We start from the raw sequence: 13,027 nt of genomic DNA, 5'->3' as shown, positions 1-13,027 counted from the left end.
GAGAGGAACAAAAGGCAGTTCTGAAGGCCTAAGAATGGGGAGCAATGTGCTGTTTGCCCAGGTAGAATGAGAGCCCAGTCCTTCAAAGTAAGAGTTTCAGTTGCTGGGTAAGGAATCACGCATTTATTTTCTTTCTCCTCAGTCTAATTGAGTAGCATTCATTCACATGTGGGAGTAAAAAGGAGCTTTTCAGCAGAAAGCCAGAAAGAGGCCAACCCCCTGGAGACTGAGGCTGGTGAGCAGGCCCGGGTGGAATGGAAGATGTACATTGGTCACAGCTTCAAACTGTTCAGAAAATAGAACTAGAAAGAGCAATTAGAGTTCTCGGGTGACAGTCCTGCTCAGCATCTGATGTACACTGACAGTATCAAATCCTGCTTCTGTTTTCTCTACAAGCCCTTCCTTTTGCTCTCACCAACACCTGAAGCATAGCAGTATTTGACCCAGACATGACAGCAGTTATGTTCTGCTTCAGGGTATGCTGAAAGCATTACAGCACTGACTGGACTGGTGTCTGTTTTGCATAGCTCACACCAAAGCCCATACAGGATCCTGAGACCCAGCACTCTCCCCTATGGGTCTTGACCCACTAGATGTTGTCAAGGCTGTTTGATCTAGACTTTATTCTAAATATGGCATTAACTATCACTCTATTCTGAATCATGTCTGGGTGAAAAGGAGATACTGTTTCCCCTAGGTATACACAAATGGATGCTTATGTCCTGCAGTTTGCTTCCCTGCCTGCTGGCAGCACTTCAGAACTTGTGCACATGGGATTACAGCCCACAGCTGCACAGCTGCACAGCCTACCGAAGTCTCCTGGCCATCAGGCTGGACTAAACTGGAACGGCATTAACTGAAGATTGAGGCAGGAATCACAGAAAGGAAGACAGCTGTCTAACCCTTTTTATTTCACATAGACTAATGGCTATAATTTATATAAGTAAACCTTAAACTGAAGCCTGGACCTCCTTCTTCCAGTGTGAGCACTACAATAAGAGCAATGCTTCAGCCAAAAGCAGCATGTTACAGGAGATGTGGGGGGTTTCCCCTTCTTTCAGCAGCCCATTGACTGCTCCTAATTAGTTTCTAGCAAAACATTTTTGTCACTTGCTCATGAAGGGACTGTAAATTCCCTGAAGCTATGTAGAATCAGGATCCTGCTTTGCGGGGGGGGGAGGGGAAGTCCTTTAATGATTAGTTTAATGATGCAGCTGTAATAAAGTTGCTGTTTTACTGAAAGAAGCTTTTTCAAAGATAATACAGGCATTTCTGTATTTGTGGGGGCTTTCAAGAGCATGAGAGGAATTCTGTTATTAAAAGCCCTTCTGAAGCCCATCAGTCTCCTGGCATTGCATAGCACATGAAAACAAGAGCAATTCTAACACAGGAAAGCTTTCATTCTAATAGATAGTGTTGTACAGGGGCAGGAAAACAGAGTCAGGATCCTGATGCTTTTGGAAGAAAGAGGCAGCTATCAGCAATTCTCTGCAACAGAAATCTCTACTGGTGATGCCAGAAACCTTACATTTGTACAGATTATCATGAGAAAGGCTTTATGTCCTAACTAATGGACTGTCAGCATCACACAGCTTGTGCCCACACACGATCAACAAAGATTCTGAGTAGGTGCTGTTTTCCCACCAGTGCTATTTGGTAGAAGAAAGGTAATTACCGATTGTTCCCATCCAGTTCGATTTTTAAAACCAGTCTTTCTTGCAATTTAATATGTAACAAGTGTCAAAAGCACCTTTAGGCTGAGAAGCTGCACAATGTATCTGACTGCATCATGCCATGAGCAAACTTGTCAACATTCAGCTGCAACAAAGAGTTGCTGGGCTCACAAGCAGCTGTTTCAGATTTACAGAACCCTGCAGATTTTAACTCATTTCAGACTGTTTGATACATCCCAAGAACATGATTTCTGTGCAAAATCTACTTATTGGCAGATGGCCTCTGTCTAGAAGCTGAGCAGATCATGTAGGGATCATCACCACTCCTGCTGATTTCTTGAGCATCTTCTCCTAGACAAAAGAAAATCCCAGGCAGCATTAACAAGAAAAGGTGAAATTGGAAAGATAGTTCTTATTGTCTTAAATATTAGATAGTTCATTCTGGTTCACATCCTACCTCCCCAGTGATTATCACTACATCAAGACGTCATGGATGGAATCTATATAACTTGGCAGAAGTCAGTGCCATCACTGCATCTACCAGCACTTTGCACCTACCAAGGTCTGAACAAACTGCAGTTCAAACCTGTAGTATTTTAAAACCAGATTATTTTAAAAAGAGTACAAAAACATGACCCCAAGATACCAGAGGTCAAGAAGTGATTGGACAAAGCTCTCAGATATAATAGGGTTTGAGTTTAGAGTGGTCCTGCATGGAGCCAGGAGTTGGACTCGGTGATCATTGTAGGTACCTTCCAACTCAGCATGATGTGCAGTTCAGTGATGCTGTGTAAATACAAATGGATGGCTGCTCCATGTGCTTTTACATCTCCATTTCACAAGCAGAACTCTAAGAACTCAGGCTCAGTATTTTCAGCTTTTATAGGAGGAGAAGGAAATAAAACTTTAATATTACTGTCTTCCACAGACTGTACTAACAGTCTGTATCATTTGGTAGACTTATTTATTCAACTTAATGCCACCTATTATTTTGATAAACTGAGACAACAATGGTTTAATGGTTTCCTTTAAATGAAGACAACTAGATGCTTTAAGCAGATGAATATTCTTCTGGAGTGTCTGAAACTGATCAGTGTCAAATCAGTAACCTGGAGGTTAACATTATTTTCCTGATCCATCATCCAAACACAGAGAAATGCAGGAATTAAACACAGAATCTGAATGATTAATACAAAAGATGATAAGACAGTGATCTAGAAGTCTTTGAAATCAATAGCAGCATCTCACACAGTTTTATCAGATGTCACCCTATATTAAATCCCATTTTTAACATATCCCTTTTACCATACTGAAGAATTCCAGTTTGCTTGCGGCATTAATTTTATGGCAAGGATCCTTTGGACATTATATGCAGCCATGAACACTCATCAAAAACCACTTGATTATGTGCCCTTGGAAGAAAAACAGTAATTAACAGTAACTTTTATACACAAACCCGCTTCTTGAGAATTATCCTATGAACTGTATTCCTGAATGATAACAAATCTACAGCCTCTATCATTTACTGAAGTAGTCCCTGCTCAGCTTCGGTCTCTAGACATATGGTACTCTAAATGATAGGGGAAATTAGTGTGAAACTTCACTGGAGAAGGTTAAAGATCGCCCAGGAAGAAAGGAAGGGTTCTCTGAGGCTTTGGGCTGTAGCTTCGCCTCCTCCTGACCCGGTCGCTCTTCCCCGCTCGAAGCAACTCTCCCTCAGATCCCCTGCTCCAGACATGCCACGTCCGCGGCAAGTAATTTTAGATATCTCCTTGTATCATTTGGTAGACTCGTTTATTCTCATCAAAGCTCTTTCCACTACTACGGAGCCTCTCTCGATTCTGATCATTTAATTAACTGGAGAATTGTTTGCCAGAGCTCGCACAATGCCTTTTGAATTTCTTTGCCCTGCGGTTCCGCCTCCCTCCGCGCAAGGGGAGCTGCCACGCATTTATCGGGGACCGGGAGATCGCCGCTGCGCCCTCCCACGAACCCTGCGAGGCGGCGGCGGAGAGAGCCCAGATGTGGCCGCGGAAGCTCTGCCCGCGCTCGGAGGAAAGTTGTCGGAGACCGCCGCTCGGGCAACCACGGTGAAGAGCGGAGAGGAGCGGTGAGAAGCGGTAAGGAGCGGAGAGGAGCGGAGAGGAGCGGGCGCGGCCGCGCAGGGGGCGGGAGGCGGAGCGGGGCGGTGGCGCGCCCCTCCCCGGGACACCGACGGCTCCGTCCCGCTGCCGCGGAAGTGGCGCGGCGGGGATGCGGTGGGACCGGTAGGGGATAAAAGCCCCTGCAACACCGCTGTGTTGTGGCTGATAGTCTGCTGCTTTCGCTCCTCATCATTCCCTCGGCTGCGTGACAGCCCCGGGCGGCGGCCGGCTCTGCCTGGGGTAGCGGAGCGCAGCGCAACGTTACCGCTGGTGCGCTCGGAGGCTTCGAACTTCCCCCAGCCGGCACGGCGGCGGAGGGCGAGAGGCGCAGCGCGAAACATGCGGGGCTGGCGGCGGCGGCGGGGCCGGCCCCGCGCTCCTCGGCTATGAAGCGGCCGCAGGGCACTCCAGGTAAAACTGCCCCGGCCCCGGCTTGGCGGAGGGCAGGCGCGGGGAGCGGGGATGGAGCGGAGTCTGCACTTGGGTTCTCCGACGGCAGCGGCGGTCGAGATGCGGCCTCTCCCAGCTCGTACCGCTGCTCCGCCGGGGAGCTGTGCTGATTGCCCGGGGGAAGCGGGAGTAGAGTGACGGTGCGGAGCTGGGAGAGGGGGTCCCGGGACCGCAGAAACTTTGCCCTCCGGCTGAGGGTTGCGGACGGCATTGCCCTTTGGGACACTGCTGGGAGCCCCCACAACGCGGAGAGAGGCTTCTCGGGAGCGCAACCTGCCAGAGAAGCTCTTGGAGGCGGTGAGGATCCTACGCTGGGCATCTAAACTTTCATAAGATCTGGCATTGCTTGGAGACTGGTTGTGGATGCTGTAACTGAGGCACCACTGTTTGTCACTGCCTTTTTCTTAATTATTTGATCATCTCCTTAGCAACTGAAGTAATTTGCAATGTTGGAGCTAGGCAGTATCTTAGTTTACAGAGTAGCATGGCAAAAAAGAGGCGTTGTTGTTTTGCTGAGAGTATTTCTCTCGTGCTCTTTTAGGAGGAATACAAGCTGCAGAGTGATTCCTTCATGCAGGCAGCAGTGCCATAGACAGATTGTTGCTGATTAGCCCAACTCAGTTTCAGTGGTACATCACCCAGTTGCTCATCTGCATCTCAGCTTTCTTTAAGCCAACTGAGTTTTCATGGGTGCAAAAAATAAAAATAAATAGAAATCTGCCTTCAGAGAAATGCAGTCCTTAGTGAAAGATGAGTGGGAGACAATATCTTTATGTAAGTGAGGTTAGTAGGACAAATCCATCTCTCTGGTACTGCTGAGATCTGGCCAGGTGCTGGCCGTAGAGAGCACTCAATTTGTCAGACAGACCTCAGGGTCAGCTTGCTGCAAAGGTGATATAAGGCCATTTTTCATCACGGTTGGGTCTTGCACCAAGCACAGTTTAAGCCAGTTCCGGGATTTAGTCCAGAATCTCAATACATCACCCAGATGTAGTTCGCCAGCAGCCTATGCTCTCAGATCCGTCATGTCACTAAACCTCATGGATTATGATGGCTGCATAATCCAGCTCTGCCCAGCCAGAAATGCTGAGCACAGCTGCAGAGGCAGCTTTGATGCAGGGAGTGCCTTCCCACACTGGAGCATTAAAAGCATCCTGGATGCTGAGAGAGGTGATAGCTTCCCCACCACAGGCACACACAAGGAGAGGAAGTTTGTGCAGACCTTCCTTGTAAGTGTAACATTTTAAAAGGTTAATTATGTAAGACGCCATTAGTCTATTTGCAGTTATTAATATTTCTATCTTGTACTGAAGCAGGATTCGTAAAGTTAGGATTAAAAGTATTAATAATTGTACTTGCATAATATTGTTACTATAAATTAATAAAACCTCACTTTGACAGTCTTGGTTTTTTTCATATATTTGTGATAAAAGTTTTGATAAATGCCGTTGGGGGGTGGGGGGAAAAGGTCTGAGGTAATGCTTTAGCATCTGAGCCATCTCTGCTTCATTTCATCTGTTACTGTGTTTAACTAATACAGCTTTCATCAATCTGAAACCTAGAGAGGAGAAAGGGGGGGAACAGCTGTGTGGGCCTTCAAGCAGGTGGGAAGTGCAGAGGTGAGTGAGTGGTTTGTGGGCTGGCAAGGTGAGCATAGAGAGGAGGTAGGACTGGGAACTGGATGTGACACAAAAAGAACAGCTAGGAGATGTTGAAATGGTGTGGACTTTTTGGAGGGTAGACTGAAGTCTTTAATATTATCCTAGGGTTTGAGCTCTCAAATCTGTAACTCAACAGTACTTGGCAAGATGTTTATTTGCATTTTCACCGTGCAGAAAGTGTCAGCCAGGCACAATACTATTTGCATCACCAATGTACAGGAAGATGTTATTCCTACTGTAACATGCAGATCAAGACACTTTAACATTGAAAAGACTGGTAGTAGTGTTTACAAAAGCATTCAAGTAGCTTGTGATCTTCAGTCCCTTTCGCTACTGAAGAGACTTTTTTGCTTGTTCAAGGTGTTGTGTGTTTTGTTTTTTGTGGGTTTTTTTGTGTTTTTTTATTTTTTGTGGATTTTTTTGGTATTTTTTTTTTTTTTTAAGTTGGTTGGTTTTAGCAGTCTTGAACTGGGAGATGTACCTTGGTATATAAACTTATTTGGAAGAAAAAGCCATGAGCCTGGAGGTAATTACAGGAAAAGAAAATGCTGATGCAGAGATTAGCATTAATGGCAGAGATAACCCAGAGAAAGTGGGAATTACTATTTAGAGCTTTAGTTGATTTTGTAAAGATAACTGATAGTGAGGAAATGCACAGTGTCCAGCCAAATCCTCTAGGAGCTGATCTGTTATAGTAAACTGAGCTGTTACTGGCAACAGAGTATATTCCCTATGAAATGAGAATGTCTTGCATTTCTTCTCAAACAGTTAAGAAACATGCACCATTGCTGCATAGATGATTCATCTCAGGAAATACTGTGTTTTTTTTGGCAGTGAACTTAAAATATCACACTTAAACATTGCAAAGAAATAATTTCTTTGAAAAGAATTCAAGTACAAAACCCCTCAGCCACGTCCTTCACTCAAAAATGTTACCCATCTCATTTGGAAATAAGATGAAGTATTTAGCTGGAGTCTGCTGGCACAAGTTAGCTGCTAGTATTCAATAGAAAATAGGAAAACTGAGAAAATATGTAATATTGAAATTTGTGAAATAGTACTTTTATAAGTCCTGAAATAATGTTACTGGGGTAAAATAAAATGAAACTTTTTAATATAGGGCTAATTGTAGGCCTTATTCTTCCTCACCGCTTATAACCTGCATGTTACCAACCATCACATTGTTTATGCAACCACTTTAAATGGATTCGAATTGTGACGTGGACTATCAATATTTATGTTTAGCATGCTTAGCTTTGCCACCAGTCTGAGCAATTTGCATAGAAGCTGGGGAGAATACGAGTGCTCCAAAAGGACGGAGCAAGTTACACCTCAGCAGTTCTGCTTTCCCTACGGTCAAAGACCCTACTGAGGATGAAGGCACTGCAGTGTGAATTGGGCTTGGCAGGGTACTCAAAATAACTTGGTTTGGCTAAGTTATTGGCCAAATTGGGCTTGGTATGTATGTGTATGGTATTCATAATTTGGTTATGTCTTGCCAAGCAAGCTGTCAACTGAAACAGTCCTCATTTGGCAACTTTATTGAGCTATGGAAATGGGCAAACAAGTTTTCAGCCCTTGCAGACTGGTTCTGTTGCTTAGAACTCTAAGATACTATGCTGATTTACACCTGCCCCAAATCTGCCCTTGAGGTATGATTGCAAACTAGCTCAGAGTTTCTGCTGAGTGAGTAGTAAGTATGGACAGGAAAAAAAGATACTCAAGGCTATTTGGTGTATTAAGTATGGTAAGTCTTCCCAAACTGAGCATTGACCTGTATGCTCCATTTGGAGTATTGCCAGGATTCCAGTCACATGCAGCGTATGAGCTGATTTTGAAAGTGCCATTCATCATTCTGCAAGTGCAGTTCCATGAAAAATTAGGCTGCAGTTGCTATTCAAATATTAGAAGGAAAGCCAACAGTCTTACAGTCTTCCATTTTATGAATCCATTATAATTTAGTCTTTATTCATCTAGTTTAATGATATATAGTTTTCAGATACCTTGTTTCAAGCAATGTACTAACTGAATGAGCAGTTTTTAACATCTTTTTTTCAGTGTTCCCATTGTGCCTTATGTATTGCATGCAATAAAAATGCACACAGGAGTACAGAATTAGTTCCTGATAGTCATTTCCCTAATGTTTTCATAGATCACCCCCTCTAGAAGAATTTATCTATTAGTTGTCTTTTTTTCCCCTAAAAGACAGGCTAGCTAGAAAAAAACATTTAAGCTAGATGCTTAGGACTCATTAAAAATAGTTTCTCATGGTTCCTAACTTTTCACTGACAACCATTTAGATACTCCAGTAGGACCTATAGTCAAAAGTGCTAGGTCGAGTTGTAACACTTTGAGTCTCATCTCTACATTTCTTCATACCAGTCTTTCCTAAGTTTAATATGTATAAGTTCATTATTTTTTTGAGTCTCAAGCTGGTGACAATAATGTATTCAAGATTTTCTAACAGTCATCACTTCACATAGTATGCCTGACATCACAGGAATTCTGTGGCAGAGACTAAGATACGTTCCAGTTGTCATGTACAGGCATTTACTTAGTCATTTTCCATGTTCTTCAAATCCCGTACACAGTGTGAGGAAATTTTTTACGGGCAAAATGAATGTGAGTGATCATGTAACTAAGAACTGGAATAAAAGTCTAAATTGTCACAGAAAATCTTTATTGTGACACTTTAATTTTTGAATACTTGACTTGGAAGTCCTGTCATTCTCTTAATATCGTTTTTGGGAATGTGAGCATTTGAACCCATTGTATACATATAAATTTTCACGAAGGGTGAATTCTCCCCTTCTGCTGCCTTCATATTTCTTCTTTTAATGAGTCATTAGAAGGTTCAGCTCTCTAGATTCATAGCACATCTTCTACAGTTTGGCTTATGAGTGGATGTCTTGTTGGCAGAAGACAGCACCTGCCAGCTTGGCAGAGGATTAGAGATGAGGGGAATAAGGAACTGAAAGGTGAGTAGAAATTAGTGTATTTCACATAAATTGACTGCATAGACAACCTTAGGTTCACGGGTAGTAAATGCAAATTCTCTGGAGCAGTATGTTCAAAGATTTAACTCTTGAAACACTTGCCTCTCTTATTCATGTCCTTTATCCCTTCCCTATCTGCTCTTCTTGTCTCATCTTTTACAGGACTAATGCATGCTCATGGCTTCTGAACTACCTCTTCTTCAATTGCTTCATTAGTTACAATAATGATGCTCCACTGTCAGAATCCTCCTTTCCTGATTTTGCCCTTTTTCCCCTTTGCATTTCTTCTGTTTCCCCTTAACTCCTTCTTAGGCTGAATCTCTAAATGAGTCCTCTACACTTTAGATCTTGGTTTAAACATTTCTATCCTTTCTTCACCCACCTCCCCTCATCAACAGAATACAACTTCTTTTATTCTGCTTCTCTCTGCTTGATTTCCATTTGTTTCTCCCTGCTGCCCACAGGCAGCCTCCCATCTCCCAGCTCTGGGACACAGCCACAGTCAGCAGCACCAGAGCAGATGTTGGTGGGGTTGTCCTCCTCAGATACTGTACCAATGGGTGGGTGAGAGAAATGAGAACAAGTTCAGTATGTGGGAGCTGAATACCATATTTGATCCATGAAAGGGTGGGGATAATCAATGCATATTGATTCATCTGGGAATTTAGTGGTAAACTCTGAACAGGTATCCAGGGAGAGCAAGAGTGAACAGAAATGTTAATTGCCCTGCTAATTATGTGTACATTTTCCTAGGAGATGGCACAATAACATATACCTTGGCACAGAACCACTACCCTGTCAAATTTTGAGTCCCTACTTCAAGTTGTAGTGACACTAAAATATTCTCAAAAAAAAGAGCATGGTAGATTTTGTTCTTATTACTTAAATATGAGCAAAATATTTTTTCCCTTTAATGAGTTTTGTGAAATGGCTGACTCATCCTAACTGAAAGTTCCCCAAACTTCTGCTTGAGGTGGGCAACAGGCATGGAAAATTTTTCTCCTCTGCAGTTATTTTGGCTAATGTGAAAGCAACAGAATGTGAAACATTCCCATTGGATGTGGTGGTGGTTTCACCATGATGGAAGCTAATTTCTACCACACTGTTCTTTCTCCTCCTCACAGGAAGACGGGGACAATATACAATGGAAAAGAGATCGAGGGTTCAGATAAGGGAGATCACTCCTCATTTGCCCTCATGGATACAGCTGACTCAGTGCAGGGAGATTAATATAATTAATTGCCTGTTGCTAACAGACTAGAGCAGTGAGTACTAAAAACCAACTGAAAATATCTTCCATCCCCATCCTTACTCTTCTACTTCCTCCCTCAGTACAGGGGAACAGAGAATGGGGGCTGCTGTCAGCCCATGATGCTTCATCTTTATCTCTTCTCCATGGTCACTCGCCCCTGCTCCATGTGGGTCCTCCCACAGATGTCATCCTACCTGAACTGATCCTGTGCAGGATTCCCAGGGGCTGTAGCTCTCCCAGCAGTGCTCACAGAGGCCATCACTGCTGCCCAGTTCTACCAAAGCCTTGCCACATAAATCCAATGTGGATATCTTGAATAACTTTATAAATAGGCTGTCGCTATCTGTACTGTGTGTTACTGAACTAGGAGTTTATGGGGTTTTTAAGACATTCAAAGCTGAGTATTCAAAATGGCATTCTCTGATTGGGTAGAAACATTTGCTGCAACTATACCCTGCAAGACAAGAAAATATTTTTTTTATAAAAATTTTCTTCTTGTTGTGGTTGATTGGCTGGTTTTTACTCTGAATCCAAAGTTTTCTGTCTGGGTTGATTTGGAAATACCTACAAGATACCATTGCTCAGTCATGTAACACAGATGAACGTTCCTAATCTTAAATTGTCGGAAGGTGCATTCCTTTGTTCAAGAATGAAGAACAGTTGCATTGTATGAAAGAAAAAGAAAAAAACTTGTCTGTAATATGAATATTTACAAATAAATGCTGAATTTCATGTTTACAAAAAAACAACACTAAGCTTACAACTAGATTTTGTAACTAAGCATATGACACTATAAGAATTAATTTCCTATTTTTACCCAGAAGACATGCATAAGAAATTAGGCAGGGTATGAACCTTAAAAGTTAACGTTCTGTACCTCTGTATTCTTTTGACAGTGATTAGTGCACAGCTAAAAGCACGTACAATCTGTGGTAAGGAGCACTGGGAGCCAGCTAAGAGACAGCGACAATGTCTTCAGACTGCTGGATACTTCCTACTCGACTTGGAGCCTGTAAGGTGAACTGCAGGGCACTGGTATGTCTCTTGGTCTTTGCAATGAGTGTCAGTGGCAGTGCCCCAGGGATTTGTCCAACAGCCTGCATCTGTGCCAGCGATATCATAAGCTGCACCAATAAGAACCTCTCTCGGGTGCCAGGAAATCTCTATAGAAGTATGAAAAGGCTGGATCTGAGTTATAACAGAATTGGATTCTTAGAGCCTGAATGGGTCCCCGTACTGTTTGAGAAGCTGAACACTTTAATAATCAATCATAACAGCATTAGCAGCATTATCACTGGAAGCTTCTCCACAACCCCAAACCTGAAGTACCTAGACTTGTCGTCCAACAGCCTGAAGACGCTGAGCAGCCCTGTATTTCAGGAGCTGGGGGCCCTGGAAGTTCTTCTTCTTTACAACAATCAGATAACACATATAGAATCTTCAGCCTTTGGAGGACTGTACAAATTACAGAAACTCTATTTGAGCTATAACCTGCTCTTGCATTTCCCACTGGACTTGTTTGTTGGAAAGCACAAGCTGACAGAACTCATATTGCTGGACATTTCCTATAATCACATCCAGATGATGCCTATTCAGCGCCTGAGTTCAGTGCCAGCCAAGCATCTTAGTGGAGTTTATCTTCACGGCAACCCATTTTATTGTGACTGCACACTGTACTCTATGCTCATCTTCTGGTATCAAAGGCACTTCAGCAATGTGGTGGACTTCAAAAGTGAGTACAACTGTTTATTGCGATCTGATCTAAGAGGTTATAACAAACAGCCTTTACTGCAGGACAACTTTCTGAACTGCTCTGAAAGTACCATCAACAGCTCTTTTCAGGCTTTTGGGTTTATTCATGATGCCCAGGTGGGTGACAGGCTGATCGTTCACTGTGACAGCAGAATCAGTGATGCAGGCACACACTTCATTTGGGTTAGTCCAGAGAATAAATTGCTGGAGCCAGACATGGAGACTGATAAATTTAGGGTGTTTCATAATGGGAGCCTGGAGATAACAGATGCCCAGCTAGAGGACTCTGGGCTGTACTCTTGCACCGCAATAAATAAGAAAAGACTATTAAATGAAACCATAGAAGTTAGAATAAACGTCAGCAATTTCACAGTTAACAGGCCTCATGCTCATGAAGCATTTAATACAGCTTTTACCACCCTTGCTGCCTGTGTCGCCAGTATTGTTTTAGTACTGCTTTATCTCTACCTGACCCCCTGCCCATGTCAATGCAAGACAAAGAGGAAGAAGAGGAAGCTGAACCAAAGCAGTGCCCACACTTCCATACTGAACTCCACACCACCACAAGATCTGCCTGCTGATGAGAAGAAGGCCAGCACTGGCAAACGAGTGGTTTTCCTGGAACCCGTACATGAACCAAAACACAGTCAGAATGGGAAAGTAAAACTGTTTCCTAATGACAATGTCATTGCTGAAAGTATCTTAAAAACTACTCGAACAAAATCCGACTCTGATTCTGTCAACTCTGTGTTCTCAGATACACCTTTCATGCCATCAACTTAGTTTGCTGCCTGTATTTGTATTGTGCCGTTACATTTCTGAATACCTCCTTTGCTTGTAGCAACCATCAGGAAAAATAAATAAAGAGAGAAAATGTTTTAAAAAAAGCATCTGTTGTCAGTTCTTGAGCTTCTACTCCTCTGTTTGTGAGTACAAATTATATCTTTCTTGAGAAAAGCCAACAGAATGGCCTTGACATATTTTCAGTGCAATCCTAGGCTTGCCTTTTAATTTCCGGGACACACACAGCCATCTCTCATGCGCATTTAGTGCTGCTTACAGTGCATACAGTCTCAGAGCAGAGGCTGGCCCCACGCAA

The 13,027-nt window shown here is 43.1% G+C and overlaps 1 protein-coding gene across 4 annotated transcripts; it reads left to right on the top strand.

Annotated features, from left to right (window-relative positions):
- Positions 1–3,652: 3,652 nt before the first annotated feature.
- On the top strand, positions 3,653–12,815 carry AMIGO2 (adhesion molecule with Ig like domain 2). 4 transcript variants are annotated; one of them, XM_032443255.2, is made up of 2 exons: positions 3,653–3,783; positions 11,073–12,815. In XM_032443255.2, exon 2 carries the CDS (start codon positions 11,146–11,148, stop codon positions 12,709–12,711), a length of 1,566 nt encoding a protein of 521 aa, XP_032299146.1. In that variant the 5' UTR covers positions 3,653–3,783; positions 11,073–11,145; the 3' UTR covers positions 12,712–12,815. The 4 variants fall into 4 exon arrangements, with proteins under 4 accessions (XP_032299146.1, XP_015710577.1, XP_015710569.1 ...); XM_015855091.3 differs by having other exon boundaries at positions 3,653–3,793; XM_015855083.3 differs by lacking the exon at positions 3,653–3,783 and adding an exon at positions 3,901–4,228.
- The last annotated feature ends 212 nt before the right edge of the window (positions 12,816–13,027 follow it).

The sequence above is a fragment of the Coturnix japonica genome, chromosome 1, assembly GCF_054131305.1.
Source record: "Coturnix japonica strain WE chromosome 1, WE-NBRP24, whole genome shotgun sequence".
Classification (NCBI taxonomy): Eukaryota; Metazoa; Chordata; class Aves; order Galliformes; family Phasianidae; genus Coturnix; species Coturnix japonica.
The sequence above is the reverse complement of the archived record's forward strand: the minus strand, read 5'-3'. Positions and strand labels throughout refer to the sequence as shown.